This window comes from Dryobates pubescens, chromosome 8 (genome assembly GCF_014839835.1).
Source record: "Dryobates pubescens isolate bDryPub1 chromosome 8, bDryPub1.pri, whole genome shotgun sequence".
Lineage (NCBI taxonomy): Eukaryota > Metazoa > Chordata > Aves > Piciformes > Picidae > Dryobates > Dryobates pubescens.
The window spans coordinates 42,485,243-42,512,688 of NC_071619.1; the positions used below are offsets into that span (position 1 = coordinate 42,485,243).

Below are 27,446 nucleotides of genomic sequence, written 5' to 3' on the forward strand. Positions count from 1 at the left end.
CATTTTAGGAGGAACTCTTCACTTGCCACATTATGCATGAAGTACTGACAGAATTTCACATGCCTATGATCTCTTAGCTGAGAGTTTTGTACGTAACCAACTCTATTCAGTAGGAAGAATATTAGCAACAGGCCAAGAGGACATTTCTCCTCCTACATGTTACAGTGGTGTTCATTCACATTTAAACACTGGCACAGGCTCCCCAGGGAGGTGATTGAATTCCTTTCATCCTGTCACTCATTACTGTGGAGAAGAGACTGACACCCACCTGGCTATAACTTCCTTTTCAGGGAGATGTAGAGAGTCAGAAGGTCTCCCCTCAGCCTCCTCTTGTCCATACTATACAACCCCAGTTCTCTCCACTGCTCCTCACAAGACCTGTTCTCCAGACCCTGCACCAGCTTTGTTACCCTTCTCTGGACCCTTCTCTGAACCCACTCCAGCACCTCCATGTCCTTGTAGTGAGTGGCCCAAAATGGAAGCCCAGACTCAAGGTGTATCCTCACCAGTGCTGAGTACAGATGGACCATCACTTCCATGGTCTAACATGTCACACTATTCCTGATACGGTCCAAGAGGCTCTTGGCTTCTTGGCAACCTGGGCACATGCTGGCTCATGTTCAGCTAGCTGTCAATCAACACTGCCAGGACTTTCTCTGCTTTGCAGATTTCCAGACACTTGCTGTAGTATTGTATGCAGGATCCAACACTTGGTCTTGTTGCATCTCATGCAGTTGGCTTTGGTCCATCAACCCAGCCTATTCAGGTTCCTCTGCAGAGCCTTCCTACCCACTCCTTCCCCTCTGTAAATTGTCTAGATCATTGATAAAGATGTTAGGGAAGTGGCCCCAGATTCTGAGCCCTGGGGAACAATGCTTTGGGCAGCTGCCAGCTGGGTTTAACTCCATTCACCACCTCTCTCTGGGCCTGGCCATTCAGCCGTTTTTTACCTAGCAAAGCATTCACCCAGCACTCAATTAACAAAGAGACAGCAGAGCTGTAACTATTGTAATGCTGCCCTAGGCCATAGAAAACTCAGCACAATGCTAAGAAGAAGTGGAAGCTAGGAGTGAGTACTGTCAGTTTTTTGGTCAGGATCACCCCTATCTTGTTGCTCATGCCAAGGTCCCAGGCAACCACCCTTTCCATTAGCGGACAGATACGGAGTCTTCAGAAGATTTGGTTCTACTGAACTGCCTTCAGAAAAGATACATTTCTAGCCTAGGAGACCTGGTGAAAACTAATGGTAACTCTTGGCACTGAAAGTGACTCTTTACTTGGGCTGTTGGGTGGCTTTCCAGGTGAGGTGAAATTCACGATCACTGCTGAAGCCAAACTGAATACCAGAGATACTGGAAATGGCACATCCTCAGAAGAGGCAGCAGTTCATAGCGACACCCTGATTCAAACCCTGCTTGTTGAGGTATGGTTAAAAGATCTGTGTTTGCTTTCTGCTTTGTGGAAACTGCAGTTCCCGTAGCTGCGAGTCAGAAGCAGTTAGCTAGTGTGAGGAGGAAAGGCTGCTGACACAGATGGAGCTGTGCACACTGAGAGTCTCCATGTGAAAGTGAGCATAAATCACAACAACCAATGGCATCCACTGTCCTCCTGCACTGTCTTCTTCCTGAGACCATGAGCCTGGACACCCCATGGATGTCAGTAGAGATGTAGCAAGAAGGGAGGAGATTCCATACTTTACCTATAAATGCCTTTAGCCTGTGACTGTAATACTGGGGAGGGGGCTGGAGGACAGATTTAAAATGAAAAGGATTTATCTTGAGCATTATAAAGCAGCAGGCACACAGGATTAGCTGGACAGGGTCCCTCTCAGAGACTGGAAATCTCCATTTCACAACTACTTGCTAACAAGGCGGTTGCCCTGGACAGGGAGTTGGGTAAAAGAGAGCAAGCCAGGAACTGAGAGAGATTCTTGTGGAGATAGGGTAGGACTGGGTACAAGGGGTGCACTGTTGGGATGGAGACATCCACATATTGTTTCATACTATTAAATTGTCCTGGCTTTATGGTAATGTTCTACATTTTTCTTCCTCTTCCTGACCATTTCCCTGCAATTGAACAGCCTGAAGGTATTAGAAAGGAATTGACTCAGAGCTCCCTCATCTGCACAAAAGGTAAGATGAGTTCATTCCTTCAACACAGGAAATCAGGGGAACTGCTTCACTGTTTTGTAGATTGTGTCCTACAAAACCAGAGACCCTTCAAGAGGAGGAAAGGAGGTCTCAGGGCCGGGCTGGGCTGGGCTTTTCATAGATACTTTTGGGTCAATGGGCAGCATTTTCTTTATCCAGGCTGCAAATTGTAACAGTCACTTCAGTGAAAAGGCAAAGAATTCCAGAAGAGAAAGATTACTTTAACAGTTCTTGTTGTTACATTTTCTCATCAGGTACAACAATTTCTGAACCAGTGTCTCTCAGCCTACCAAGAAACCTAGTGCAGGGATCAGCAAGAGCTTACTTTTCTGTCGTTGGTAAGTGTAGTGCTTTGACTAAACCCAAAAGTAAATGGCAGTTCTCTTGTGCCTCACCAAGTTCCACCAGGAATACATGTGCAAAACTAATGCAAAACTGAGGAAATGCTGGATCTTGATTGTAGAGGAAACGTTTCCTACTTTGCAAAATGAAGGACAAAAGGGACACAGAATTCTCTCATATCAGGAGGAGAAAATAGTCAAATGATTTCAATTGATGTTGCATTTCAGGTATGCTCCATTAGCATGTCTTGTTCTCTGTAGTGAAACTGTGAATTCAGCCAAAAAGAGTGGTACAGGACAGAGTTCTTTGAACAGAAAGAGTTTGCTTTATTGAAAAAAAACCAAACTTCAACACTTTGCTAAATGCATAACTTCAAATCACAGAATTGCCTAGACTGGAAAAGATCATCAAGTCCAACTATTAGCTTGGCCCTGTCAAGCCCTAGACTAAACCATACCACTAAACACTATGTCTATACAACTCTTAAATACCTCCAGGGACAAGGACTTCACCGCTGTCCTGGGCAGCCAGTTTCAGTGCCTTGTAACCCTAATATGCAATCTAAACTTTCCTTGACATAACTGGAGGCCATTTCCTCTTGCTACTTGGTTGAACAGACTGATCCCCACTGCTCTAGAAACAGTATCACAGTATCACCAAGGTTGGAAGAAACCTCAAAGATCATCAAGTCCAACCTGTCACCACAGACCTCATGACTAGACCATGGCACCAAGTGCCACATCCAATCCCCTCTTGAACACCTCCAGGGATGGTGACTCCACCACCTCCCTGGGCATCACATTCTAATGACAAATGACTCTCTCAGTGAAGAACTTTCTCCTCACCTCCAGCCTAAACTTCCCCTGGCACAGCTTGAGACTGTGTCCTCTTGTTCTGGTGCTGGTTGCTAGAGAGAAGAGAACAACCCCCACCTGGCTTCCACCTCCCTTCAGGTAGTTGTAGACAGCAATGAGGTCTCCCCTGAGCCTCCTCTTCTCCAGGCTAAGCAACCCCAGCTCCCTCAGCCTCTCCTCACAGGGCTGTGCTCAAGGCCTCTCCCCAGCCTCGTTGCCCTTCTCTGGACACGTTCAAGTGTCTCAATGTCCTTCCTAAACTGAGGGGCCCAGAACTGGACATAGTACTCAAGATGTTGTAGAGATCAAGATGCTCTCCCCTCATCCTTCTGTTCTCCAGGCTAAATAATCCCAGTTCCTTTAGTTACCCCTCTCAAGCCTTGTTCTCTAGACCCTTCACCAGCTTTGTTGCCGTTCTGTGGACATGCTCCAGCACCTCAATACCCTTCTTGAAACCAGGATGCAAGGTGTGGCCTCACCAGTGCTGGGTCCAGGGGAATAATCACTTTCCTAGTCCTGCAGGCCACACTGTTCCTGATACAGGCTGGGATGCTGGTGGTCTTCTTGGACACCTTGGGCACAAGTTGGCTGATATTCAACCGGCTGTGGATCAACACCCCCAGGTCTTTCTCTGCTAGGCAGCTTTCTAACCCCTCTGACCCAAGCCTGGAATGTTCATGGGGTTGTTGTGACCCATGTGCAGGAGTTGGCCTTCTTGGATCTCATATAATTGACTTTTACACAACGAAAGGCATTTTCCAGTGAGTGTGTTCCCTTAGAATAAACCTTTCAGATTTACTGATCTTGATGCTATTATTAAGACTGACAGTTCTCTTTGGTGAGAAATGTTGGAGGTTCTGAACTCAGACTGATTTCTCAACACAGTTGATTTGCATGTTTGAGTCAGTGTGAGATGTGCTGATTCTGCATAACCCAGCATCTGTAGCTTATCAGTGTCATACCCCACACAACATTCTCACAGCACAAGTAGGGGGAAGTAGGTTGTAAAGGGCAGAAAATCCAACCCTTCTAGAAGGTTCATAGCCATTTCTCAGAATGCATGTTTGGTGCAGAACTCTCCCCCTGTACTCAGCACTGGTGAGGCTGCACCTTCAGTACTGAGTGTGGTTTTGGGGCAGTCACTACAGGAAAAACATTGAGGTGCTGGAGGGGATCCAGACAAGGGCAGCAAAGCTGGTGAAGGATCTGGTGAACAGGTCTTGTGAGGAGAGGCTGAGGGAGCTGGGGGTGTTTAGTCTGGAGAAAAGGAGGCTGAAGGGAGACCTTCTTGGTCCCTACAACTCCCTGAGAGGAAGTTGCAGGAAGGTGCAAGTTGGTCTCTTCTCCTTAGGAATAACCGATAGGGTGACAGGGAATGACCTCAAGCTGCACCAGGGAAGGCTTAGCTTGAATCTTAGAAGAAACTTCTTCACTGAAAGGGTTCTCACAGACTGGAACAGGCTGCCCATGGAGGTAGCTGAATCCCCATCCCTGGGGATGTGGTGCTGAGGGACATGGTTTAGCACCAGCCTTGGCAGAGTTAGATAATGGTTGGACTCGATGATCTTAAAGGTCTTTTCCAACCAGAATCTGTGCCAGACAATAATTATGCTCAGACTTTTCTCAGATTCTCAGCATCTCCCAGGTGTCCAGCATCAAAATAAAACAAAACAACAACAAACATTTGGGACATTTCAGCCTTTTTTCTAGGCTGTGCCTTTAGTTACTGTGCTCTCTACAGCTACCTGAAGGCAGGTTGTAGCCAGGTGGGGGTTGGTCTCTTCTCCCAGGCAACCAGCACCAGAACAAGAGGACACAGTCTCAAGCTGCACCAGGGGAGGTTTAAGCTGGAGGTGAGGAGAAAGTTCTTCACAGCAAGAGAGATTGGCCATTGGAATGTGCTGCCCAGGGAGGTGGTGGAGTCACCATCACTGGAGGTATTCAAGAGGGGATTGGACGTGGCACTTGAAGCCATGGTTTAGTTAGTCCTGAGGTGTTGGGTGACAGGTTGGACTTGATGATCTCTGAGGTCTTTTCCAACTCTATTGATTCTATGATTCTCTGATTGCACTGTAATGATCATTATCCTTAGCTTCATCATAAGATAATACAAAGCAATGTATAATGCTGTGTAACAAAAGAATATTTTAAGGGAACTGACTTCTTCTGTCTTTCATTCTTCAGGAGACATTTTGGGTACAGCCCTGAGGAACATGGAGAACCTCCTCCATATGCCTTATGGCTGCGGAGAACAGAACATGGCATTGTTTACACCCAACATCTATGCCCTGGATTATCTGAATAAGACTGGGCTTCTGACTGAAGAGATTAGAGTCAAGGGTGTTGGGTATTTATCTACAGGTGAGAAGTTTGAGATTCTTCCATCTAATACTGAGATTGTGTGGACTGAAGTCCTAACCTTTATATGGTGAATGTTGACCTCTGATTTCTAGCACCACATTTATTGCACAGGAGCATGCAACTACAGTACATCAAGAAGTGCAATCATACTTCCAGGAGCAAGAGCAGCTAGAATTTGGAGTGGCTGGTGGACAACAAGTTGGGCATGAGTTGTCTATGTGCCCTCATGGCCATGAAGGCCAACGGTATTCTGGGGCACATTAGGAAGAGTGTGGCCAGCAGGTCATTGGAGATTCTTCTTCTCTACTCTGCCCTGCTGAGGCCTCATCTGGAGTATTGTGTCCAGTTCTGAGCTCCCCAGTTCAAGAGTGACAGGAAAATACTAGAGAGAGTCCAATGGAGGGCCACAAAGTTGATGGGGGGACTGGAACCTCTCTCTTAATAAGGAAAGGCTGAGATACCTGGGGATCTTTAGCCAGGGGATGAGTAGATTGACAGGTGATCTTATCAATGCTTATCAACATCTAAACAGCAGAGATCAAGAGGATGGGGCTGAGCTCTTTTCATTGTTGCCCAGTGATAGGACAAAGGGCAACAGGCACAGACTAGAATATAGGAAGTTCCACTTGAACTGAAGGAAAAAACTACTTTGCTTTGAGGTTGCCAGAGCACTGGGCCAGGCTGTTCAGAGGCACTCTGGAGTCTCCTTCTGTGGAGTCACTCAGAACCTGCCTGGTTGGGTTCCTGTGCAGCTTTCTCTTGTCAAACCTGCTTTATCAGGGGTGTTGATGATCTCCAGAGGTCCTTTCCAACCCTTACCAGTTTGTGTTCTGTGATTCACCAGTCACAAGTTATTGAATATTAAACCCACATTCTTACTGCTTCACTTGAATAAACATAAAGCTAGCCCTTTCCTGTGATGAGAAAATGTGTCTTCTTTACTATGTTTTCAGGGTACCAAAAGCAGCTGTCATACAAACACCGAGATGGATCCTACAGTTCCTTTGGAAGAAGGGATAGGGAAGGGAGTGTGTGGTAAGTGATGACACTTTGCATTTCCCTAGTGCAGAATCTTCAGCCTTTGGAAAGCTGTCCAAGTATTAAGTGATTCTTAATCTTGATAAACTGAATGAATATAGCTCAGTTAATTTGGATCCTCTAGCAGAGGAAAACCTGGTGGCCTTCTGTGATCAAGGGAAAAGCTGAGGGGTGAGCAGCTGATGTCGTTTACCTGGGCCTGAGCAAAGCCTTCGACACTGTCCCGCACCACATCCTGGTCTCCATGCTGGTGACACATGGGTTTGATGGGTGACCACTAGATGGATACAGAACTGCCTTGATGGCTGCACCCAAAGAGTGGCTGTCAATGGTCCATGGCCCAGTGGAGGCCAGGGACAAGCAGAGTCCCTCAGGGATCAGTCCTGGGACCAGGCTTGTTCAAAATCTTTGTGGGTGCCATGGACAGTGGCATTGAGTGCACCCTCAGCAGGGTTGCTGATGACACCAAGCTGTGTGGGGCAGCAGACAGCTGGAGGGAAGGGATCCATCCAGAGGGACCTGGACAGGCTGGAGAGGTGGGCACAAGCCAACCTCATGAGGTTCAACAAGACCAAGGGCAGGGTCCTGCAGCTGGGTAGAGGCAATCCCAGGCACAAATGCAGGCTGGGCAGGGACTGGCTGGAGAGCAGCCCTGAGGAGAGAGACTTGGGGGTGCTGGGGGAGGAGAAGCTCACCAGGAGCTCTCAGTGTGCACTTGCAGCCCAGAAAGCCAATCAGCTCCTGGGCTGCAGCAAGAGAAGTGTGGCCAGCAGGGCAAGGGAGGGGATTCTCCCCCTCTGCTCAGCTCTGCTGAGACCCCACCTGGAGTACTGCCTCCAGTCCTGGAGCCCCTATGACAAGAGGGATCTGGAGGTGCTGGAAGGTGTCCAGAGCAGGGCCACGAGGATGAGCAGAGGGCTGGAGCACCTCTCCTGTGAGGACAGACTGAAGGAGTTGGGGCTGTTCAGTCTGGAGAAGAGAAGGCTCCCAGGTGACCTCATTGTGGCCTTCCAGTATCTGAAGGGGGCTACAAGAAGGCTGGGGAAGGACTGCTCAGGATCTCAGGTAGTGATAGGACTAGGGGGAATGGAATGAAGCTGGAGGTGGGGAGATTGAGGCTGGAGGTGAGGAGGAAGTTCTTCCCCATGAGAGTGGTGAAGCCCTGGAATGGGTTGTCCAGGGAGGTGGTTGAGGCCTCATCCCTGGAGGTGTTTAAGGCCAGGCTGGCTGAGGCTCTGGCCAGGCTGATCTAGTGTGGGGTGTCCCTGCCCATGGCAGTGGGGTTGGAACTAGATGATCCTTGTGGTCCCTTCCAACCCTGACTGATTCTATGATTCTATGATTCTATGATTAATAGACTGGAGAGAGTGCAACAACAAAAGAATGAGATAACTGGGGGCTGGAGTACATCACACTTCAGGGGAGGCTGAAGGAACTAGGTTTGTTCAGTCTGTAGAAGAGGAAGCTAACGGGGAACCTGGACAATTCTTTCAGGGCTGTTGGAAAGAGAGATTCAGGCTCTTGCCAGGGGTGCACCACGTAAGGGCAAGAGTTTGACTCTACTCAAACTGCAACAGGGGAAACTCCAATTGGGTAGAAGTTAAAAAACATCTTCCCTGGGGGAAGTCTGCAGCACTGAGACAAATGCCCAGAGAGAATATCTCTGGATATCTCTATGCCTGGAGATTTTTAGAACATAATTGGATAAGAGACTGGGCAACCTGGCAGAGCTTTGAAGCTGGCCTTAATTTAATCAGGCACTTGGACTGGAGACTTTGCAGAATAGAATAGAATAGAATAGAATAGAATAGAATAGAATAGAATAGAATAGAATAGAATAGAATAGAATAGAATAGAATAGAATCATAGTATTGTTTTCATTGGAAAAGACCTTTAAGATCACTGAGTCCCTCCATTATCTAACTCCACCAAGGCTGGTGCTAAACCACGTCCCTCAGCACCACATTGGTGCAGCTTTTAAACATGAGAACCCTTTCAGTGATGTTTCTTCTAATAGTCATTCTAAACCTCCCCTGATTCAATTTAAGGCTGTTTCTTCCTGTCCTATCCCTTGTCACTGTGGAAAAGAGTCCAACACCTCACTCCAACCTCCTTTCAGGGAGTTGTAGAAAGCCAGAGGATCTCCCCTCATCTTTCTTTCCTCCAGACTAAACAACCCCACTTCCCCCAGGCTCTCCTCACAAGGCTTGTTCTCCAGACCCTTCAGCAGTTTTGCTGCCCTTCTCTGGGCCCACTCCAGCACCTCAGTGTCTGTCTTGTAGTGAGTGCCCCAAATATGAAGCCCGTGGTCAAGGGGTGGCCTCACCAGTGCTAGGTACAGAGATAAAATCCCTTCCCTGGTCTTGCTGGTAACACTGTTCCTGATACAGACCAGGATGTTGTTGGCCTTCTTGGCCAGCTGGGCATATTCTGGCTCCTGTTTAGCTGTCTGTCAATCATCACCCCCAGGTCTTTTTCTGATGGCCAGATTTCTGCCTGCTCTTTCACAAGCCTGGAGCATTGCATGCTGGTGTTGTGACCCCAGTGCAGATCTTGCCTCTTGACCCTTTTGAATGTCAGTCCATTGACCCAAGCAGTCCAGGTGCCTTTGTATAGCCTCCCTACCTTTGAGCCAACCAACAATCCCTCCCTGCAAATTTCCTGAGGGTGCCTCAATGCCCTCATCCAGATGATTGATAGAGGTGCTAAAGAGAACTGACCCCAATACTGAGCCCTGATCATCAATCATCAAGCTGTGTCTGTGCTTTACCCCTGCTCTGAAAGAATGGTTTCTTAGCATAGAAATCAGGAAACTTCAGCTAATCAGGATTTTAATAATAAAATCTATTTAAATTATATATTAAGTATATAAATGTTTATGTTTAATATATATAAATTTGCTGACGACACCAAGCTGGGGGCAGGAGTTGATCTGCTGGAGGGTAGAGAGGCTCTGCAGAGGGACCTGGACAGGCTGGACAGATGGACAGAGTCCAAGGGCATGAGATTGAACACATCCAAGTGCCAGGTTCTGCACATTGGCCACAGCAACCCCATGCAGTGCTACAGGCTGGGGTCAGAGTGGCTGGAGAGCATCCAGGCAGACCTGGGGGTGCTGGTTGATGGTAGGCTGAACACGAGCCTGCAGTGTGCCCAGGCAGCCAAGAAGGCCAATGGCATCCTGGCCTGCAGCAGGAACAGTGTGGCCAGCAGGAACAAGGAGGTCATTCTGCCCCTGTACACTGCACTGGTTAGGCCACATCTTGAGTCCTGTGTCCAGTTCTGGGCCCCTCAGTTTAGGAAGGAGGTTGACTTGCTGGAGTGAGTCCAGAGAAGGGCAACAAAGTTGGTGAGGGGTTTGGAACACAGCCCTGTGAGGAGAGACTGAGGGAGCCGGGGTTGCTTAGCCTGGAGAAGAGGAGACTCAGGGGTGACTTTATTGCTCTCTGCAGCTACCTTAAGGGAGGTTGTAGTGAGGCAGAGGTTGGTCTCTTCTCCCAGGCAACCAGTACCAGAACAAGAGGACACAGTCTCAGACTGTGCCAGGGGAGGTTTAGGCTGGAGGTTAGGAGGAAGTTCTACACAGAGAGAGTGTTTGCCCATTGAAATGTGCTGCCCAGGGAGGTGGTGGAGTCACCATCACTGGAGGTGTTCAGGAGGAGACTTGATGGGGTGCTTGGTTGCATGGTTTAGTTGAATAGGCGTTGATGGATGATAGGTTGGATGTGATGATCTTGAAGGTCTCTTCCAACCTGGTTTATCCTATCCTATCCTATCCTATCCTATCCTATCCTATCCTATCCTATCCTATCCTATCCTATCCTATATATAAAATATAAATATATATATTTATATATATAAAATATATTAAATAAAGTGGTATATATTTAAATATATATTTAATTTATAGTTAAAAATAACAACACATATTTAAGTTATATATTAAATATAAAAAATTGTCTCTTTTATATATATTAATATATTTAATAAAGATTTATATATATAAAAATATATTTTTATATATATAAATATATATATTAACATATTTAATAAAGTTATATATTAACATATAAATTTTATATATATAAATAACATATAAGTTATCTATTTACTATAAAAATTATGTTTTAAATATATTAATATATAAATATATTAAAATATATGTAATAAAGATATATGTATAAAAATATAAATGTAATCTATATTTAATAATAGTATATATTTAAGTTATCTATTTAATATATAAATTTATAGGTTCTATGTATATTGAATATAAAAATATAGTAATATACAAAATATACATTATATAAAGATATTTATATATATAAATATATATATAATATTCATTATATATAATATACATTGAAATATATTAAATAATTATAAATTATATATGTTTAAATATATATTTAATATCTATTAATAATATATATTTCAATTATTATCTCAATTTATGTTAAATATATAGTAAATACACAAAGATATATCTAGATATATTAAAGGAAGTTATATGTATTTAAATATATATCTAAATATATATTTAAATATATTTTTAATATCTATTTAATACTAATTATATATATTTAAAACTGACATACAACTCATTTACTTCTGGCATTATGGAGTTCCTTTCGTGTCATTTTGTAACCAGATCCAATTGCTTGTAATCCTTCTTGGTCTTGTTGACACCTTACCTGATTTCTGGCTCCCCCCCAGGCTCACAGCCTTTGTGTACAAGTCGTTTGCCCTAGCTGGACGCTACATTTACATCGATGAGGATGTCCAGTCTCAATCTTTGATTTGGCTGGCAAGCAAGCAGAAGTCAGATGGCTGCTTTGAAAATGCTGGGTCACATTTCAACAATGCTTTCAAGGTAAGTGAGCCAAGTGTAGTCCCAAACCTCCAGTCCTGGCATTGGGATTTATTTTGGTAATTTCTGCCAGACACTGTCTTATTCCCACATCCTTACTCTTCCTGGTCCTGTTCTCTCCTAGACTAGACTAGACTAGAATTAACCAGGATGGAAAAGACCTTTGAGATCATCCAGTCCAACCTATCACCCAACACCATCTAATCAACTAAACCATGGCACCAAGTGCCTCATCCAGTCTCTTCTTAAACACCTCCAGGGATGGTGACTCCACCACCTCCCTGGGCAGCACATTCCAATGGCCAATCTCTCTTGCTGGGAAGGGCTTCTTCCGAACATCCAGCCTAAATCTCCCCTGGTACAGCTTGAGACTGTGTCCTCTTCTTCTGATGCTAGTTGCCTGGGAGAAGAGACCAACCCCCACCTGGCTACAACCTCCCTTCAGGGAGTTGTGACAGCAAGAAGGTCTCCCCTGAGCCTCCTCTTCTGCAGGCTAAGCAACCCCAGCTCCCTCAGCCTCCCCTCACAGGGCTGTGCTCCAGACCCCTCCCCAGCTTTGCTGCCCTTCTCTGGACACCTTCCAGCATCTCAACATCTTTCCTAAACAGAGGGGTCCAGAACTGGACACAGGACTCAAGGTGTGGCCTAACCAGTTCTGAGTACAGGGCAGAATGGCTTCCCTGCTCCTGCTGGCCACACTGTTCCTGATGCAGGCCAGGATGCCATTTGCCTTCTTGGCCACCTGGGCACACTGCTGGCTCACATAGAAGACATGTTCTCATATACAATCAGGGCATGATTCTTTTGTGTGCTATTGATGATGAGGCAGAAGCAAGTAGAAGGGTGCATTAAGAAGATTATGGCCAGCAGGTCAAGGGAGATTTTCCCCTGCCCCCTACTCCGCTCTGCTGATGCCCCACTAGGATTATTGTGTCCAGTTCTAAGCTCCCCAATTCAAGAGACAAGGAAATATTGGAGAGAGTCCAACAGAGGTCCACAAAGATGATGAGAGGGCTAGGACATCTACCATACAAGCTGAGGCTTAAAGACCTGGGGTGTTTATCCTGGAGGAGGCTGGGGGAGGATCTTATTAATGCTTCTCAATACCTAAAGGGTAGAGGTCTCTCCCTCTTGATGGTGCTGGGCTCTTTTCAGTAGTGCCCAGTGACAGGACAAGGGGCAATGGGCACAAACTAGAGCACAGGAGATTTCACTTAAACGTAAGGAAAAGCTTCTTTATTTTGAGGGTGCCAGATCAGAGGTGGTGCAGAGAGGTCTTCCTCTCTGGAGACTTTCAAAACCTGCCTGGATGTGTTCCAGTGAAACCTGCTCTAGGTGAACCTGCATTAGCAGGAGGGTTGGACTAGATGATCTTCAGAGATCCTTTCCAACCCTTACCAATCTGTGTGATTCTGCGAGAAGTTTCTGAATTAGAAGACTCATCTTTTATTTCCCATCTCTGCATGAAGTGTTTAGCCACACTTTATCTCATACATGCAAAAGACAGGGAAATGTCTGAAATAATGTTGGCTTTATCCCAAGTGAACTTGCTCTTTCCTCTTCCTGTGCACACAAGGAGATGGAAATGGCTTCTGATCTCAGATGTAACTGATACCTAAACTATGACTTGATTCATACTTTGTTTCTTTCTAGGCCATATCTATTGACCTGTTCTTTGCTCATTCCTCTTTTCAGGATGAAGAAGAAGGTGAATATGCACTCACAGCCTACGTCGTGGCAGCACTGCTGGAAGCTGGGCACTCTGCTGCTGTAGGTCTTTGATGCTGTTATGTTCTATTGGCCTGGCTCAGCCATTTGTCAAACAGCACACAAGTCGTAGTCCTCGCGTCCATATTGTTCAGCAATGTGTTAAATACTGATAGTAGGACAGCAGGGTCAGCTGTTTCCAGGATCCTGCAGCTGCCTCATGTATGAGAATTTACAAACTGGTTATGTGTCCACTTTCTACAAATTCCTCTGAAAGATCCCTGAGGGATCCAGTGGTGTTAAACTATGGCAGCAGGTGCAAAATCCAGGCTGAACTTTCCCACTCCATCCAGACTCCAGTTTGGAATATTTTTTTGCTTTGCCCAGTCCAACATCCAAGCTATCCAAATCTTCAGTCCTAGAAACTCTCCTCTGTGCATTTAGCTCCAAGCTGTATTTCCATTTCCCTACATCATTGGTAAGAATGGAAAGAAAGGATGAGCTGCTGGGTGGATACTAGGCATGGAGGAATGAGAGCCAAGTTCTGTTCTCTGTAATATGTTTCCTTCATATCCTTTAGACTCTGGGGTTTTGCTGGCCTTTTTCTTTGTCAATTGGATACGAGATAAGAGTTGTTCCTTGTCATGTTATCCCACATTTCCATTCAGACAAACATGTTCTGGGCGTGCAGGTCCCTCAGATACTGCCTTATGGGGCATCACTGAAACACCTGAGAATGGCAGGATAAAAACATTGTGCAGAATCAAATAGTTCTTTAGCAACATGAATTTAGTCCCAAACACCTTCATAAGGAGCCCCCAAACAGCTAGAAGTGAATCATAGAATCAATAAGGGTGGAAAAGAACTCAGAGATCATCAAGTCCAACCTATTACAACACCTCATGACTAACTAAACCATGGCTTCAAGTGCCACATCCAATCTTTTTTGAACACCTCCAGGGACAGTGACTCCACCACCTCCCTGGGCAGCAATTCCAATGGCCAATCTCTTTTCTGGGAAGAACTTTCTCCTCATCTCCAGCCTAAACTTCCCCTGATGCAGCTTGAGACTGTGTCCTCTTGTTCTGGTGCTGGTTGCCTGGGAAAAGAGACCAACCCCCACCTGGCTAAACCTCTTTTCAGGTATCTGTAGACACCAAGGTCTCCCCTGAGCCTCCTCTTCTCCAGGCTAAGCAACCCCAGCTCCCTCAGCCTCTCCTCACAGGGCTGTGCTCCAGACCCCTCCCCAGCCTCATTGCCCTTCTCTGGACACGTTCAAGTGTCTCAATGTCCTTCTTAAACTGAGGGGCCCAGAACTGGACAGAGGACTCAAGGTGTGGCCTAACCAGTGCTGAGTACAGGGGCAGAATGACTTCCCTGCTCCTGCTGGCCACACTGTTTAGATGCAGGAATAGTGAGGCTGCACAGACAGGACTTACTAGTAGTGTGCTGGTGATGTTTGAGCTGAAGTAGCTAGCATTCACAGAGAGGGTCTGTAAGGTTAAAAGGGCAAGAAGAACTCTCAATAGCTGTAGCTAGCAAATAAGTAGTAACATCCATCTGAAAGAGCCTTCTTCTTCATGACTCCTCAAAATACACAGTTGTGTAAAAATTATCCACATTTTACAGCTAAAGCAACCAAGGGTCAAAGGATTCACATGGGAAAGGTTATCTCCCAAGTGAAGAAAAGAACCAGTGCTATGTTATCTGGCCATGCTGCCTCTAAATAAATGCAGAAAGGAGGCAGCACCACTGGAAGGGCATCTTCTGCACTGTAGGTCCTTAAACATGCCATAGATCGTGTATGTTTTTATCATGTAGGCTCAATGATGGCAGCTTAAAGAGAAGGAGAAGCACACATTCAAGTACCTAACAACCCTACCATGTTTTGTGTTACTAGCATCCTATTGTTCAGAGTGGCATGAACTGTTTGGAGACTGCATTTAGCAAGGGGATCAACAACCTGTACAACCAGGCCCTCTTTGCCTACACTTATGGATTAGCTGACAAAGAGGCAAGATGCCAGTTCTTCCTGGAGAAGCTGGACAAGACAGCTACCAGAGATGGTAAGTGCAGGATGGCAATGATCCAGGCAACACAGCTGCTGAAATGGCCTGTGGTAGGCAGTACAGTTTTCTCATACATGATGCCCCTTTCTCATTTGTGCAACTAGATTTGTGTCAAGGAACTTCTCTATTTGTCTCTTTTGACTTTGCAAAAAGTTGAGTTGTGGCATGGTTTTCTTAGTATTATGAAATAATATAGGAGGGAAGAGACCCCTGGAAGTCTTAGTCCAAGATAGTGGAAGATTTTTACCCAGTTTCCCCATTAGCTTCCTTTTCTACATGCTGAACCTACCCAATTCCCTTGGCTACATCATGTGCTCCAAGCTGTGACTGTCTTATCATAGAATCAACCAGGCTGGAAAAGACTTCATAGATCATCAAGTCCAACCTATTACCTAATACCTAATACCTCATGACAACCCTTTCAGGTAGTTGTAGACAGCAGTAAGATCTCCCCTGAGCCTCCTCTTCTCCAGGCTAAGCAACCCCAGCTCCCTCAGCCTCTCCTCACAGGGCTGTGCTCCAAACCCCTCCCCAGCCTTGTTGCCCTTCTCTGGACACATTCAAGTGTCTCAATGTCCTTCTTAAACTGAGGGGCCCAGAACTGGACACAGGACTCAAGGTGTGGCCTAACCAGTTCTGAGTAGAGGGCAGAATGACTTCTCTGCTCCTGCTGGCCACACTATTTCTGCTGCAGGCCAGGATGCCATTGGCCTTCTTGGCCACCTGGGCACATTGATGGCTCATGTTCAACTGCTGTCAACCACTACCCCCAGGTCCTTTTCTGCCTGGCTGCTCTCCAGCCTCTCTGTCCCCAGCCTGTAGCTCTGCATGGGGTTGTTGTGGCCAAAGTACAGCCCCTGGCACTTGGACTTGTTGAATGCCATCATGTTGGACTGTGCCCATCTGTCCAGCCTGGCAAGGTCCCTCTGCAGAGCTCTCCTACCCTCTAACAGATCAACTCCTGCCCCCAGCTTGGTGTCATCTGCAAATGTATTTAATGTGGACCATCACTTCATCTCCTCTTTGACTCATACAACCCACTTTTATTAATTCCCTTCCTGTTGTGTTTTCCATGCTGGAACTAAAATTTTCCAGTTCAGGACACTGATGGCCAAGAGGGAATTCTATGCTTGTGTCCTGCACAGTACTGTAATGAAGTAACCAGTGAGTAGTTTTCCTGTATTTTTAACAGGCCACTCTTCTGTTTTCAGGTGGTTCACTTCACTGGCAGAGAGAACATAAACCACCATCAGAACAGGTCCCTGTTTTCTATTCCCGTGCACCTTCTGCAGAAATTGAAATGACCAGCTATGTTCTCTTGGCTTTGCTCAACAAGCCCAAACTCACTCCAGAAGACTTCTCTTACATTTCTCGCATTGTGCACTGGCTTGTCAAACAACAGAACCCCTACGGCGGTTTCTCCTCCACCCAGGTAACAGCTGTGGCTGTGGTGAACAAAGAAAGCTGCTTGTGACAGTTTAGGCTGTGCCTTTAAGCTAGGAGCTACAGTGGGTGCAAAAAGGAAAACAAAAGATTGTTCTAAACGAACTTCATTGGTCAGATGTGAGATGTACCCTAGCAATATCCCACATTCTTGTCTCTTTCTGCTGGCATGTCTGCTTCACAAAGAAGGAGGTATCTAATGACCTTGAGATGAGCATTACTGACTTTCTAATGATGCTTTGAGCTAACTAAAACTCCCTCTAACGTTTCTCCTTTTCTCTTTTCTTCCAATTAACTAGAGGGAAAAGGGAGGGAGAGGTTGGGGGGAAGCGGTGAGGTGGAATCCTCCCGCTCAAGGAGGATTTCTGTGCTGTTTGCTTTTTTGGTAAGAAACTTGTCTCATATTGCAAATGCTGTGTATTTTGTACATATCCATTGCATTCCATTATTGCTTGTCAAATACAGCACCTTTATTTGCTTCTCTGACTGACTTCAGCTGAGCTTTTGTTTGATGTGGGATTTCTGAGAGAAGTGACTGCTGGAGCCGCTTCTGAGGGATGTGAAACTTCTGAGAGAAGTCCAGTTTGCAGTCTGGATCTTGATAGTGAGGCATATCTTCCTGACTGCATTTTCATTTGAATAATATTTGATGAGGAGTGGCTGAAGGAACTATGAGGAGCAGCTGGGGGAACTGAGCTTGTTTAGTCTGAAGAAAAAAAGGCTGAGGGGAGACCATCTGGCTCTCTGCAACTCCCTGAAAGGAGGTTGGAGTCAGCGTGTAACAAGTGATAGAATGAGAGGAAATGGCCTCAAATTGCACCAGGGGAGTTTTAGGTTGGCTATTAGAAGGAACTTCTTCACTGAATGAGTTCTCCAAGTCTGGAACATGTTTCCCGAGGAGGTGGTTGAATCCCCACCCCTGGAGGTGTTTAAAAGTTGCAGACATGTGGTGCTGAGGAATATGGTTTAGCACTAGACTGGGCAGAGTTAGATAATGGATGGACTTGATGATCTTAAAGGTCTTTTCCAACCAAAAGACTTCTATGATTCTGTAATTCAAATCTATGGCACCAGAACTGGTGCCTTGTCTTTGTATCAGTTTGCAAACTCCCTCTACATTATGAGCACGACAAAGACCAGGGAGTAGCAGCTGTGTAGTTGTGGTGGGTTTAGGCTATGCCTTTAAACTTTAGTTCCAGATTTTGAGGAGAAAAGTAGAAAATCATAACTAGATCACTCTTGGGTGTGAAAAGGAAAACAAAAGATTATTCTAAACAAATTCATTGGGTAAATATCTGGAATAAGAGGAGCTGTACCATAACAATTCTTCCCTTTTCTCTTCTCTTCTGATCTCTGGCTGGTTTGCTTTGCTCGGGGGAGATAACCTGCTTTTGGCTGGCCTTGGCTAAGTCTAACTTCTCTGCTCCTTTCTCTTGTCCCTTTTGTACAGGGGGGTAAGGGGAAGGCAGGGGGGGACAAGCTAGTAGCTTCCCCTGGTCCCTGGCCAGGGGGATCCTTGAGCTGTTTATAAATTGTAAATATCTGTATGGCATTGGAACTCCTGGGTATTTTGTACACATTCATTGCATTCCACTGCAGAGTGTAGATTTTGCTTGTAAATACAGCTTCATTTGCTTCTAACTGAGTTGGTCTGGCAAAGTTAATGCTGGGGGGGAAACTTCAACCCACCACAGTAATCTTGTGTACTGTCTAACAGCTGGGTAACTAATCAGGGATTATGTTGTTCTTTTCAGGACACTGTTGTTGCTCTCCAAGCCTTAGCCCATTATGGATACCTCACATTCTCTAAAAAACCCCTGAACACAGTCAAGGTCAACTTCATGGAGTCCTCCAGTAAGACTTTCCAAGTGAATGAGCAGAACCGCTTCTTACTGCAGCAGGCTTCCTTACCAACTCTTCCAGGGAATTACAGTGTGGAAGTGAATGGCATTGGCTGTGTCTATCTGCAGGTGAGCTAGCTGGAAAGTCAGCACCACCCCGCTGAGAACTAAGCAGGGGCTCCTCCAAACCTCATTCTACACATTGGCCACAACAACCCCTTGTGGTGCTACAGGCTGGGGTCAGAGTGCCTGGAGAGCAGCCAGGCAGAAAGGGACCTGGGGGTAGTGGTTGACAGTAGGCTGGACAGGAGCCAGCAGTGTGCCTAGGTGGCCAAGAAGGCCAATGGCATCCTGGCCTGCATCAGAAATAGTGTGGCCAGCAGGAGCAAGGAGGTCATTGTGCCCTATACTCAGAACTGGTAAGGCCACCCCTTGAGTCCTGTGTCCAGTTCTGGGCTCCTCAGTTTAGGAAAGATGTTGAGATGCTGGAAGGTGTCCAGAGAAGGGCAACAAAGCTGGGGAGGGGTTTGGAGCACAGCCCTGTGAGGAGAGGCTGAGGGAGCTGGGGTTGCTTAGTCTGGAGAAGAGGAGGCTCAGGGGAGACCTTCTTGCTCTCTGCAACTCCCTGAAGGGAGGTTGTAGCCAGGTGGGGGTTGGTCTCTTCTGCCAGGCAAGCAGCACCAGAACAAGAGGACACAGTCTCAAACTGTGTAGGGGAGGTTTAGGCTGGATGTTAGGAAGAAGTTCTTCTCAGAAAGAGAGATTGGCCATTGGAGTTTGCTGCCCAGGGAGGTGGTGGAGTCACCATCACTGGAGGTGTTCAGGAGGAGACTGGATGAGGCACTTGGTGCCATGGTTTAGTTGATCAGATGGTGTTGGGTGATAGGTTGGACTTGATGATCTGAAAGGTCTTTTCCAACCTGGTCAATTCTATCCTATCCTATCCTATCCTATCCTATCCTATCCTATCCTATCCTATCCTATTCATTCCTCTCCATACCTTGTGCCACAAAAGCCTGTGACCATGTCACTCTTCCCTTCTCTTCCAGAGCACCCTGAGATACAATGTGCATTTGCCAAAAAGAGCTGCAGGATTTTCTCTCTCAGTGCAGGCAGCCAACGTGTCCTGCACAGGCAACTTCCCACCGAAGTTTGACCTTGTCCTCTCTGCCAGGTAACCTCCTCTTACTTACCTACTCCCTGCAGTTTGATAGAGAATCCAAGGAAAGTTTTAAGTACTACTGTGCAGCTGCAGGAAGACAAATGGGATGGCTGGGAGCTGAAAATGTCATCCCCAGGTCTCCACTGGGTTTGCACAGCAGACTGAGAGAGCTTTTGTCATTTCAGTTACACCGGAACCCGCAAGGTCTCCAACATGGCTATTGTCGATGTGAAAATGCTCTCAGGTTTTGTTCCTGTAAGATCTTCCCTGGAAAAGGTAAGGAATGGGAGCAAAGTGAATGGTAAACCCTCAAAACATGGGAAATTGATACAGGTATTCTCTGCTTAGTAGATTAGAGCCCCTTGGGAACTCTGCAAGGTTTGTGGGCATAGCTGCCTGCTACATGCTTTGTGTCTCAGACTTGTGGCTGTCCTCCCTCTGTTGAAGACAAATCTGCTAGGACTTGCCCAATACAGCAGCCAGCAGAGGTGAGACTGCTGCAGCTTCATACTCCAAGGTCCAGGCAACAACTGTGTAGCCCCAACAGGCAGACACACACATGTATAGGGGGGATCCCTCAGGGGTGAGTACTGAGACCAGTACTATCCAATCTATTCATCAGCGACCTGGATGAGGGCACAGAGAGCACTCTCAGCAGGTCTGCTGATGACACCAAACTGAGTGGAGTGGCTGACATGCTGGAAGGCTGTGCAGCCATTCAGCAAGACCTGGACAGGCTGAAGAGTTGGGCAGGGAGAAAGTTAAAGAAATCCAAGGACAAGTGTAGAGTCTTGCATCTGGGAAAGAACAACCCCATGGACCAGTATGGCTTGGGGGCTGACCTCTTGGAGGGTGGTGTAGGGGAAAGGGACCTGGGGGTCCCAGTGGATGAAAGGTTGACCATGAACCAGCAATGTGCTCTTGTGGCTAAGAAGGCCAATGCCATCCTGTGGTGTCTTAGAATAGGTGTGGTTAGTAGGTTGAGAGAGGGTCTCCTCCCTCTCTAATCTGCCCTGGTGAGGCCACATCTGGAATATTGTGGCTGATTCTGGGCCCCTCAGTTCAAGAAGGACCTCAGGGAACTGGTTGAAAGAGTCCAGTACAGAGCCACAAGAATTATTAAGAGTGGAACATCTTCCTTATGAGACAAGCCTGAAGCAGCTGGGTCTCTTTAGGTTGGAGAAGAGGTGACTGAGGGCTGACCTATTAATGTTTGTAAATATGAGAAGGGTGAATGTCAGGAGGACAGAGCAAGACTCTTCTGAGTGATGTCCAATGACAGGACAATGGGCAGTGGGTGTGTGCTGGACCATGGGAGGTTCTATCTAAACATAAGGAAAAACTTCTTCCCTATGAGGGTGACAGAGCACTGGAACAGGCTGCCCAGAGAGGTTGTGGAGTCTCCTTCTACGGGGGACATTCAAACCCCACCTTGACACATTCTTGGGTGACCTGCTCTAGGTGGATCCTGCTCAGGCAGGGGGGGTGGACTAGGTGATCTTTTGAGGTCACTCTTTCCCCCTAACATTAGAATAGAATAGAATAGAATAGAATAGAATAGAATAGGACCAGGTTGGAAGAGACCTTCAAGAGCCCAACCTATCACCCACCTAATCAACTAAACCATGGCATCAAGCACCCCATCAAGTCTCCTCTTGAACACCTCCAGTGATGGTGACTCCACCACCTCCCCGGGCAGTCCATTCCCATGGGCAATCACTCTCTCTGTGTACAATTTCTTCCTAACCTCCAGCCTAAACCTCCCCTGGCACAGCTTGAAACTGTGTCCTCTTGTTCTGGTGCTGCTTGCCTGGGAGAAGAGACCAACCCCCACCTGGCTACAACCTCCCTTCAGGTAGCTGTAGAGAGCAAGAAGGTCTCCCCTGAGCCTCCTCCAGGCTAAGCAACCCCAGCTCCCTCAGCCTCTCCTCCCAGGGCTGTGCTCCAGACCCCTCCCCAGCTTTGTTGCCCTTCTCTGGACACCTTCCAGCAACTCAACATCTTTCCTAAACTGAGGTGCCCAGAACTGGACACAGGACTCAAGGGCATTCTGTCATTCTGAGAGTTACATATGAGTATATACAGACATGGCTGGGCACACACATCCAAAGGGACAGAAAAGGCAGTACAGACACTAACAGCACCGTTTGGCATCCTGCTTCTTTTTATATGTACTTAAAAAAAACCCAACCCAACCCAAAAAAAGCAGCTGCTTTCTAACATTTGGAATATTTTTGGCCTGTGTATTTTGGTAGTAAAATAATTTTGCTCACCTGCTTTTCTGACGTTTTGGTTTTCTTTAAGATATACAATGGCCTAGCAAGTGAGTCAACTTGAGCTGCAGAGACGGTTGTGTCATTGTAAGTGTAGAGTCCTACACCTGGGGAGCAACAATCACATGTGTCAGTGCAGGCTTGGGGCTGACCTGCTGCAGAGCAGCCCTGGGGAAAGGACCCGGGAGTGCTGGCGGCCAGCAGGCTGATCGTGAGCCAGCAGCGCACCCTCCTGGACAAGAAGGCCAATAGCATCCTGGGGTGCATTTAGGGGACTGTGGCCAGCAGCTTGAGAGAGGTTTTCCGCCCTCTCTACTCTGCCTTTCCCCAATTCAAGAAGGACAAGAAACTATTGGAGAGAGCCTAGTGGAGAGCCCCTAAGATGATGAGGGGACTGGAACGTCTACCTTATGAGGAGAGCTGGGGCTGTTCAGGGGCAGAGAAGTCATTGTACCCCTGTACTCTGCACTGGTTAGGCCACACCTTGAGTCCTGTTCTGGGCCCCTCAGTTTAAGAAGGACATTGAGACTCTTGAACGTGTCCAGAGAAGGGCAACAAAGCTGGGGAGAGATCTGGAGCACAGCCCTGTGAGGAGAGGCTGAGGGAGCTGGGGTTGCTTAGCCTGGAGAAGAGGAGGCTCAGGGGAGACCTCATTGCTCTCTACAACTACCTGAAGGGAGGTTGTAGACAGGAGGGAGTTGGTCTCTTCTCTCAGGCACGCAGCACCAGAACAAGAGGACACAGTCTCAAGCTGTGCCAGGGGAAGTTTAGGCTGGAGGTGAGGAGAAAGTTCTTCACTGAGAGACTTGTTCGCCATTGGAATGTGCTGCCCAAGGAGGTGGTGGAGTCACCATCCCTGGAGGTGTTCAAGAGGGGATTGGATGTGGCACTTGGTGCCATGGTCTAGCCATGAGGTCTGTGGTGACAGGTTGGACTTGATGATCTTTGAGGTCTCTTCCAACCTTGGTGACACTGTGAGAAGAGGAGGCTGAAGTGGGGATCTCATTATTGCTTATCAATATCTGAAGGGTGAATGTAAGGAGGATGCAGCCAGGCTCTTCTCAGTGGTGTCCAGTGAGCAGGGGCAGTTGGTACAAACTGAAACCCAGGAGGTTCCATGTGAACAGAGGGGACAAATTCTCCCCTGTGAGGATGGCAGAGCACCAGAACAGGCTGCTCAGAGATACTGTTTAGTCTTCTTCTCTGGAGACATTCCATACCCATGTGGATGCGTTCCTGTGTGATTTACTGCAGGTGAATCTGCTCTAGCGGGGGATAGGGCTAAATGGTCTTCAGAGATCTCTTCCAATCTCTACCAGTCTGTGATTCTTAGATTCTCTGATTGATACTCAACCTGCACTTCTTGTTCTGGGCAGGAGATGGCGGGGTGGCACAGGGTGAATATGGAAGCCTCTTTAAACATCTTTTGCTGTCAAATAGTTATTTTAAGTCTCCCTGGCAAGTCCACTGTGGTAACAGTGCTCTTATTTGCCTTATTTAAAGCTCCAGGACCAGGACTCTTTTGTTGATCGTGTAGACATCAAGAACAACCACATCCTCTTCTACCTTCAAAAGGTGAGTTTGGGAGGTTTCCTTCTGGTCTGGTTAAACTGGAAGTTTAAAACAGGATCTCAGATCAAAGAAAAGTCTCATTAGCGGCAGATTAGCAGTGGACATGTTGTAGAGGTGTAAAGGTACTTCACTCAGTCCAACACCGTGTGTATGTCCACAGTGGCTGTAGTCTACGGTGAGGGGATACAGATCTATTAATTCTGTGAAGAATGCTGTAGGGTTAAACAGCATTTAGAATCACAGAATTGCTTTGATTGGAAAAGCACCTCAAGATCATCGAGGCTAACACCATCACAAAACCAGCAAAGCTGCATTCCATGTTGCAGAAGGTTCCAGTCTCCTTCATATTCCTCAGTGTCTAAGTGGTGTTTCTCAGCACTGCAGCTGAGAGTGTTTCACAGGAAGTCAGCATCATCCTTTCCCTTATTTCTGTGTGGAAAGAATAGTCCTTCCACATCAGTGACAGCAATAAAGGAATGAAAGATGAGAAAGAGGAAAAACAAAGCACAAGGGATCTTAATACCCCAAGAAAGAAAGGATAGAGAAAGCAAAAAGAAATAGTAATATCTATGTCTCAAGCAGGAATTTTGATTAGTTGGGCTTCAGTGATCTAATGAGGATCAAGATCCATATTAGGATGAGAGGAAATGGCCTCAAGTTGCAACAGAAGAGTGTTAGGTTGGATAATGGAAGAAAGTTTTTCACTGAAAGAGTTCTTAAAGACTGGACCAGGCTCCCCAGGGCAGTGGTTGAATTCCTGTCCCTGGAGGTGTTTAAAAGCTGCAGACATGTGATGCTGAGGGACATGATTCAGCCCCAGACTTGGTAAAGGCAGGCAGTTAACAGTGGCTTTCAATGATGGGGTGAATGCTAATGTGCTGAAAGCTGCAGCAGTCAGGGAATGGTTGGTATAACTGATGATGGAAATATGAACATAGAGGAGAGAGCACACCACTTAGCAACAAAACATACTTAGCAACAGCTTTTAAACAATTATTTGATTTGACATCAAGTTTACAACTCAGAGAGAAGTGTAGAATGGCACGTTGTCACCCAGTCTGACCCAGAAATGCATTGGTTCAATCTTAGCCTCAGGAATATATATGAAAAGAATATGTCTGATGCATTCTCTTGCTTTGCCATTTCCAGGTCTCCCAGAAGGAAATCAAATTCTCTTTCAGTGTGGAGCAAAGCCTGCCTATCTCAGATATCAAACCAGTGCCAGTACATATCTACGATTACTATGAAACAGGTAGGGGATCTCAGGAGGCCTGAGGAATCCAGGTATTGATCTCAACACTGACAAGGTGCAGACAGTGGGGTTTCCCCTCTGCACTTCAGTTTTCTGCTTTTCCTGCCTCTGCTTCTTAGAAGACATGAGTGTGGAGGAAGCCAGAGATCCTGCTGCTCTTGATTACTGGACTTCAGTGTGTTTGTTGAGCATAGACAGCTCCATCTTCCTGGGTTTTCTGTTTCTTGCTTCATTTCAACCTAGAGCAGATTAGACATGTCAGGAGTTGCTTCCTTCCAAACTGCAGACAAAAAGAAGTGTGGTTCCACTTGTCTTTCCACACTTTGAACAGTTAAAACCAGTAACTTGGTTATTATGCTGCCTAATTGACAGCCCTGTTCCTGACTTCCCTGATCTGGTTTGTCTCATGGTTTTACTTTATATTGCTATAGTAGGCTGCAGCCAGAGAGCTCTTCCTTAGTGGAATTTAACTACTTGAGTAGGAATGACAGTCTGTAATGTAGTGGGTTGAAGTTTCCCATTCACATTAACTAAGCATGACTAACTCAGTTGGAAGCAAATGAAGCTGTATTTACAAGCAAAAACTACACTCTACAGTGGAATGCAATGGATGTGTACAAAATATACAGGATTCACAATATTCTACAGGTATTTGCAATTAGCAGATAACATGGAAACCCCCCTGGCTCCCCTCTGCTTCCCCAGAGAGCAGGGAAGCTGCTCTGATTCCACCACCCCCCAAACCTCCCCTTGCATTCCCTTTGTACCAAAGAGGTAAAATAGGAAGCAATGTTAGTTCTTATCTCCAAGTCCAGCCAGAAGCAGTTATTTATCTCCCTGACTAAAGCAGAAAGCAGCTAAGACCGCAGGAGAAAAGGAAAGGAACGGGAATGGAAATGAAACATGAAACGTGTTATGGAACAACTGCTTCTATGCCAGACATTCTGTCCAATGAATTTGTTTAGCATCATCTTTTGTTTTCCTTTTCACACCCAATAGTCAATGATTTATATTTCTCTACTTTTTTGCTCAACATCTGCAGCTAATTTTAAAGGAATAGCCTAAAAGTGCCACACAGTCCCACTGAACTCAAGAAGAGTTTAAGCGCTAACTAGAAATTTAAGTGCCTGACCACCTCCCTTGATCTGGCCTCAAGGAGCTAAAATTGCATCAGACATTACCAAGGTGTGGAACTTATGGCATCAGAGCTGCGGCTCAGGTGCTTTTCTCAGGCTTAGCACAACCTGTGGGAGCTGCAGATCAGCAGCAATGCCCAAAGAACAGACCTGCACAGCTTGCATAGTCACAGCAACGCTGTGTCCTGATGAACATGGCCAGAGGAGTGCATTAGGCTCTGATTGTGCACCTCAGCAACTGGGTGCCTTGACCACTGGAAGGCTACCATGAAATCTACCAAATGTTTTCTGGTTTTCAACATGATTGCATGGGTGTCTGTGGGCTGGGGGGGTCAATGATTTCTCACTCTCAGACAAATGCCATCTCCCTTTCTTTTTTCCAGATGAGTATGCCCTTGCAGAATACAAAACACCCTGCTCCCAGCCTTCCAACTGAAATCAGATACATGCCTGAAGAGCTGATGTTCCAGAAGGTATCAGGCAAACATTTGTAGAGGAAGAAGAGGATGAGAGACTTGGTTATTTCTGGAAGGGCAATGAAAAGCACACAGAAGAATGAAGAATAAGCAAATCCCACATTGCAGTAGATCAGAATGACCCATTCCGGCCCACACTTCAAAGAGCTTGGGGTCAATGTGAATCAGAAACTCCAGATAAAGTGCTTTTCCTAGCTAGGGAGATATGGTGCAATTCATTGTTAACCCTGACCATCCATCTTTTTGGAACCTCATGACAAGAGGGAGCTTTGTGTAAAGTTAAGCTCCTGCAATGGGTGTTCTTGGCCACAGATTCTCCTTAAGGAATGCGGGGTTAGGAAAATAATTGGCTGCTGCTGCTTCTGTAGATTTTTGGTTTGGTCTTTCAATTAATCCTGAAGGAAGGTTCTGAAGAAATTACTTTGATCCTCACCTTTTTTTCAGTGTTTGAACTGAATCGTTTGCATATGTCAGAATTCTAGTCACAGGCAGACGACTTTTACCTGGTTTTGGCCTCTAGTTTCCCTTTACATCAACATCTCCTATTTTACTGCTTTTTGTAATAAAACCTGATTGGCAATGCTCTCTGTCCCAGTCTGTAGTCTTTGTTGTATCTAGAACTAGGTGCTGTAAGGTATTTAATCAGCTAAAGAATGTATGTCTTGGAGAAGGTCTGTCCATGACATCAGTGACATCTTGAGGCATAGACAGGACCAAGGAGCCTGACCTATGTGATGGAAACTTTCTACCCAAAGCCTAACAGAGGAAGAAACTAGAGAGCTGTAACACAGAAACTCTTTGAAAAGAGGTTAAGAAGGTGTGGTGAAGTAAAAGGAGACTTTGGAGAGAGAAAAATGAGAAGATTTAGAAGGAGTCAAAACTAAAACCAGCTGGAAAGAG

General features: G+C 46.2%; 1 protein-coding gene across 1 annotated transcript in view; it reads left to right on the top strand.

Annotated features, from left to right (window-relative positions):
• Positions 1–26,847, top strand: part of LOC104306901 (ovostatin) — a 54,457-nt gene extending 27,610 nt beyond the window's left edge. Inside the window, exons 22-36 of the mRNA XM_054163955.1 lie at positions 1,302–1,423; positions 2,081–2,132; positions 2,405–2,488; positions 5,531–5,707; positions 6,661–6,742; positions 11,462–11,618; positions 13,311–13,385; positions 15,223–15,388; positions 16,603–16,823; positions 18,589–18,804; positions 19,725–19,849; positions 20,023–20,113; positions 23,614–23,685; positions 24,832–24,934; positions 26,454–26,847. Of these exons, the coding sequence (XP_054019930.1) occupies positions 1,302–1,423; positions 2,081–2,132; positions 2,405–2,488; positions 5,531–5,707; positions 6,661–6,742; positions 11,462–11,618; positions 13,311–13,385; positions 15,223–15,388; positions 16,603–16,823; positions 18,589–18,804; positions 19,725–19,849; positions 20,023–20,113; positions 23,614–23,685; positions 24,832–24,934; positions 26,454–26,506 (1,796 nt within the window). The 3' untranslated portion in view covers positions 26,507–26,847. The remainder of the gene's footprint in view (positions 1–1,301; positions 1,424–2,080; positions 2,133–2,404; positions 2,489–5,530; positions 5,708–6,660; positions 6,743–11,461; positions 11,619–13,310; positions 13,386–15,222; positions 15,389–16,602; positions 16,824–18,588; positions 18,805–19,724; positions 19,850–20,022; positions 20,114–23,613; positions 23,686–24,831; positions 24,935–26,453) is intronic.
• Positions 26,848–27,446: the final 599 nt, after the last annotated feature.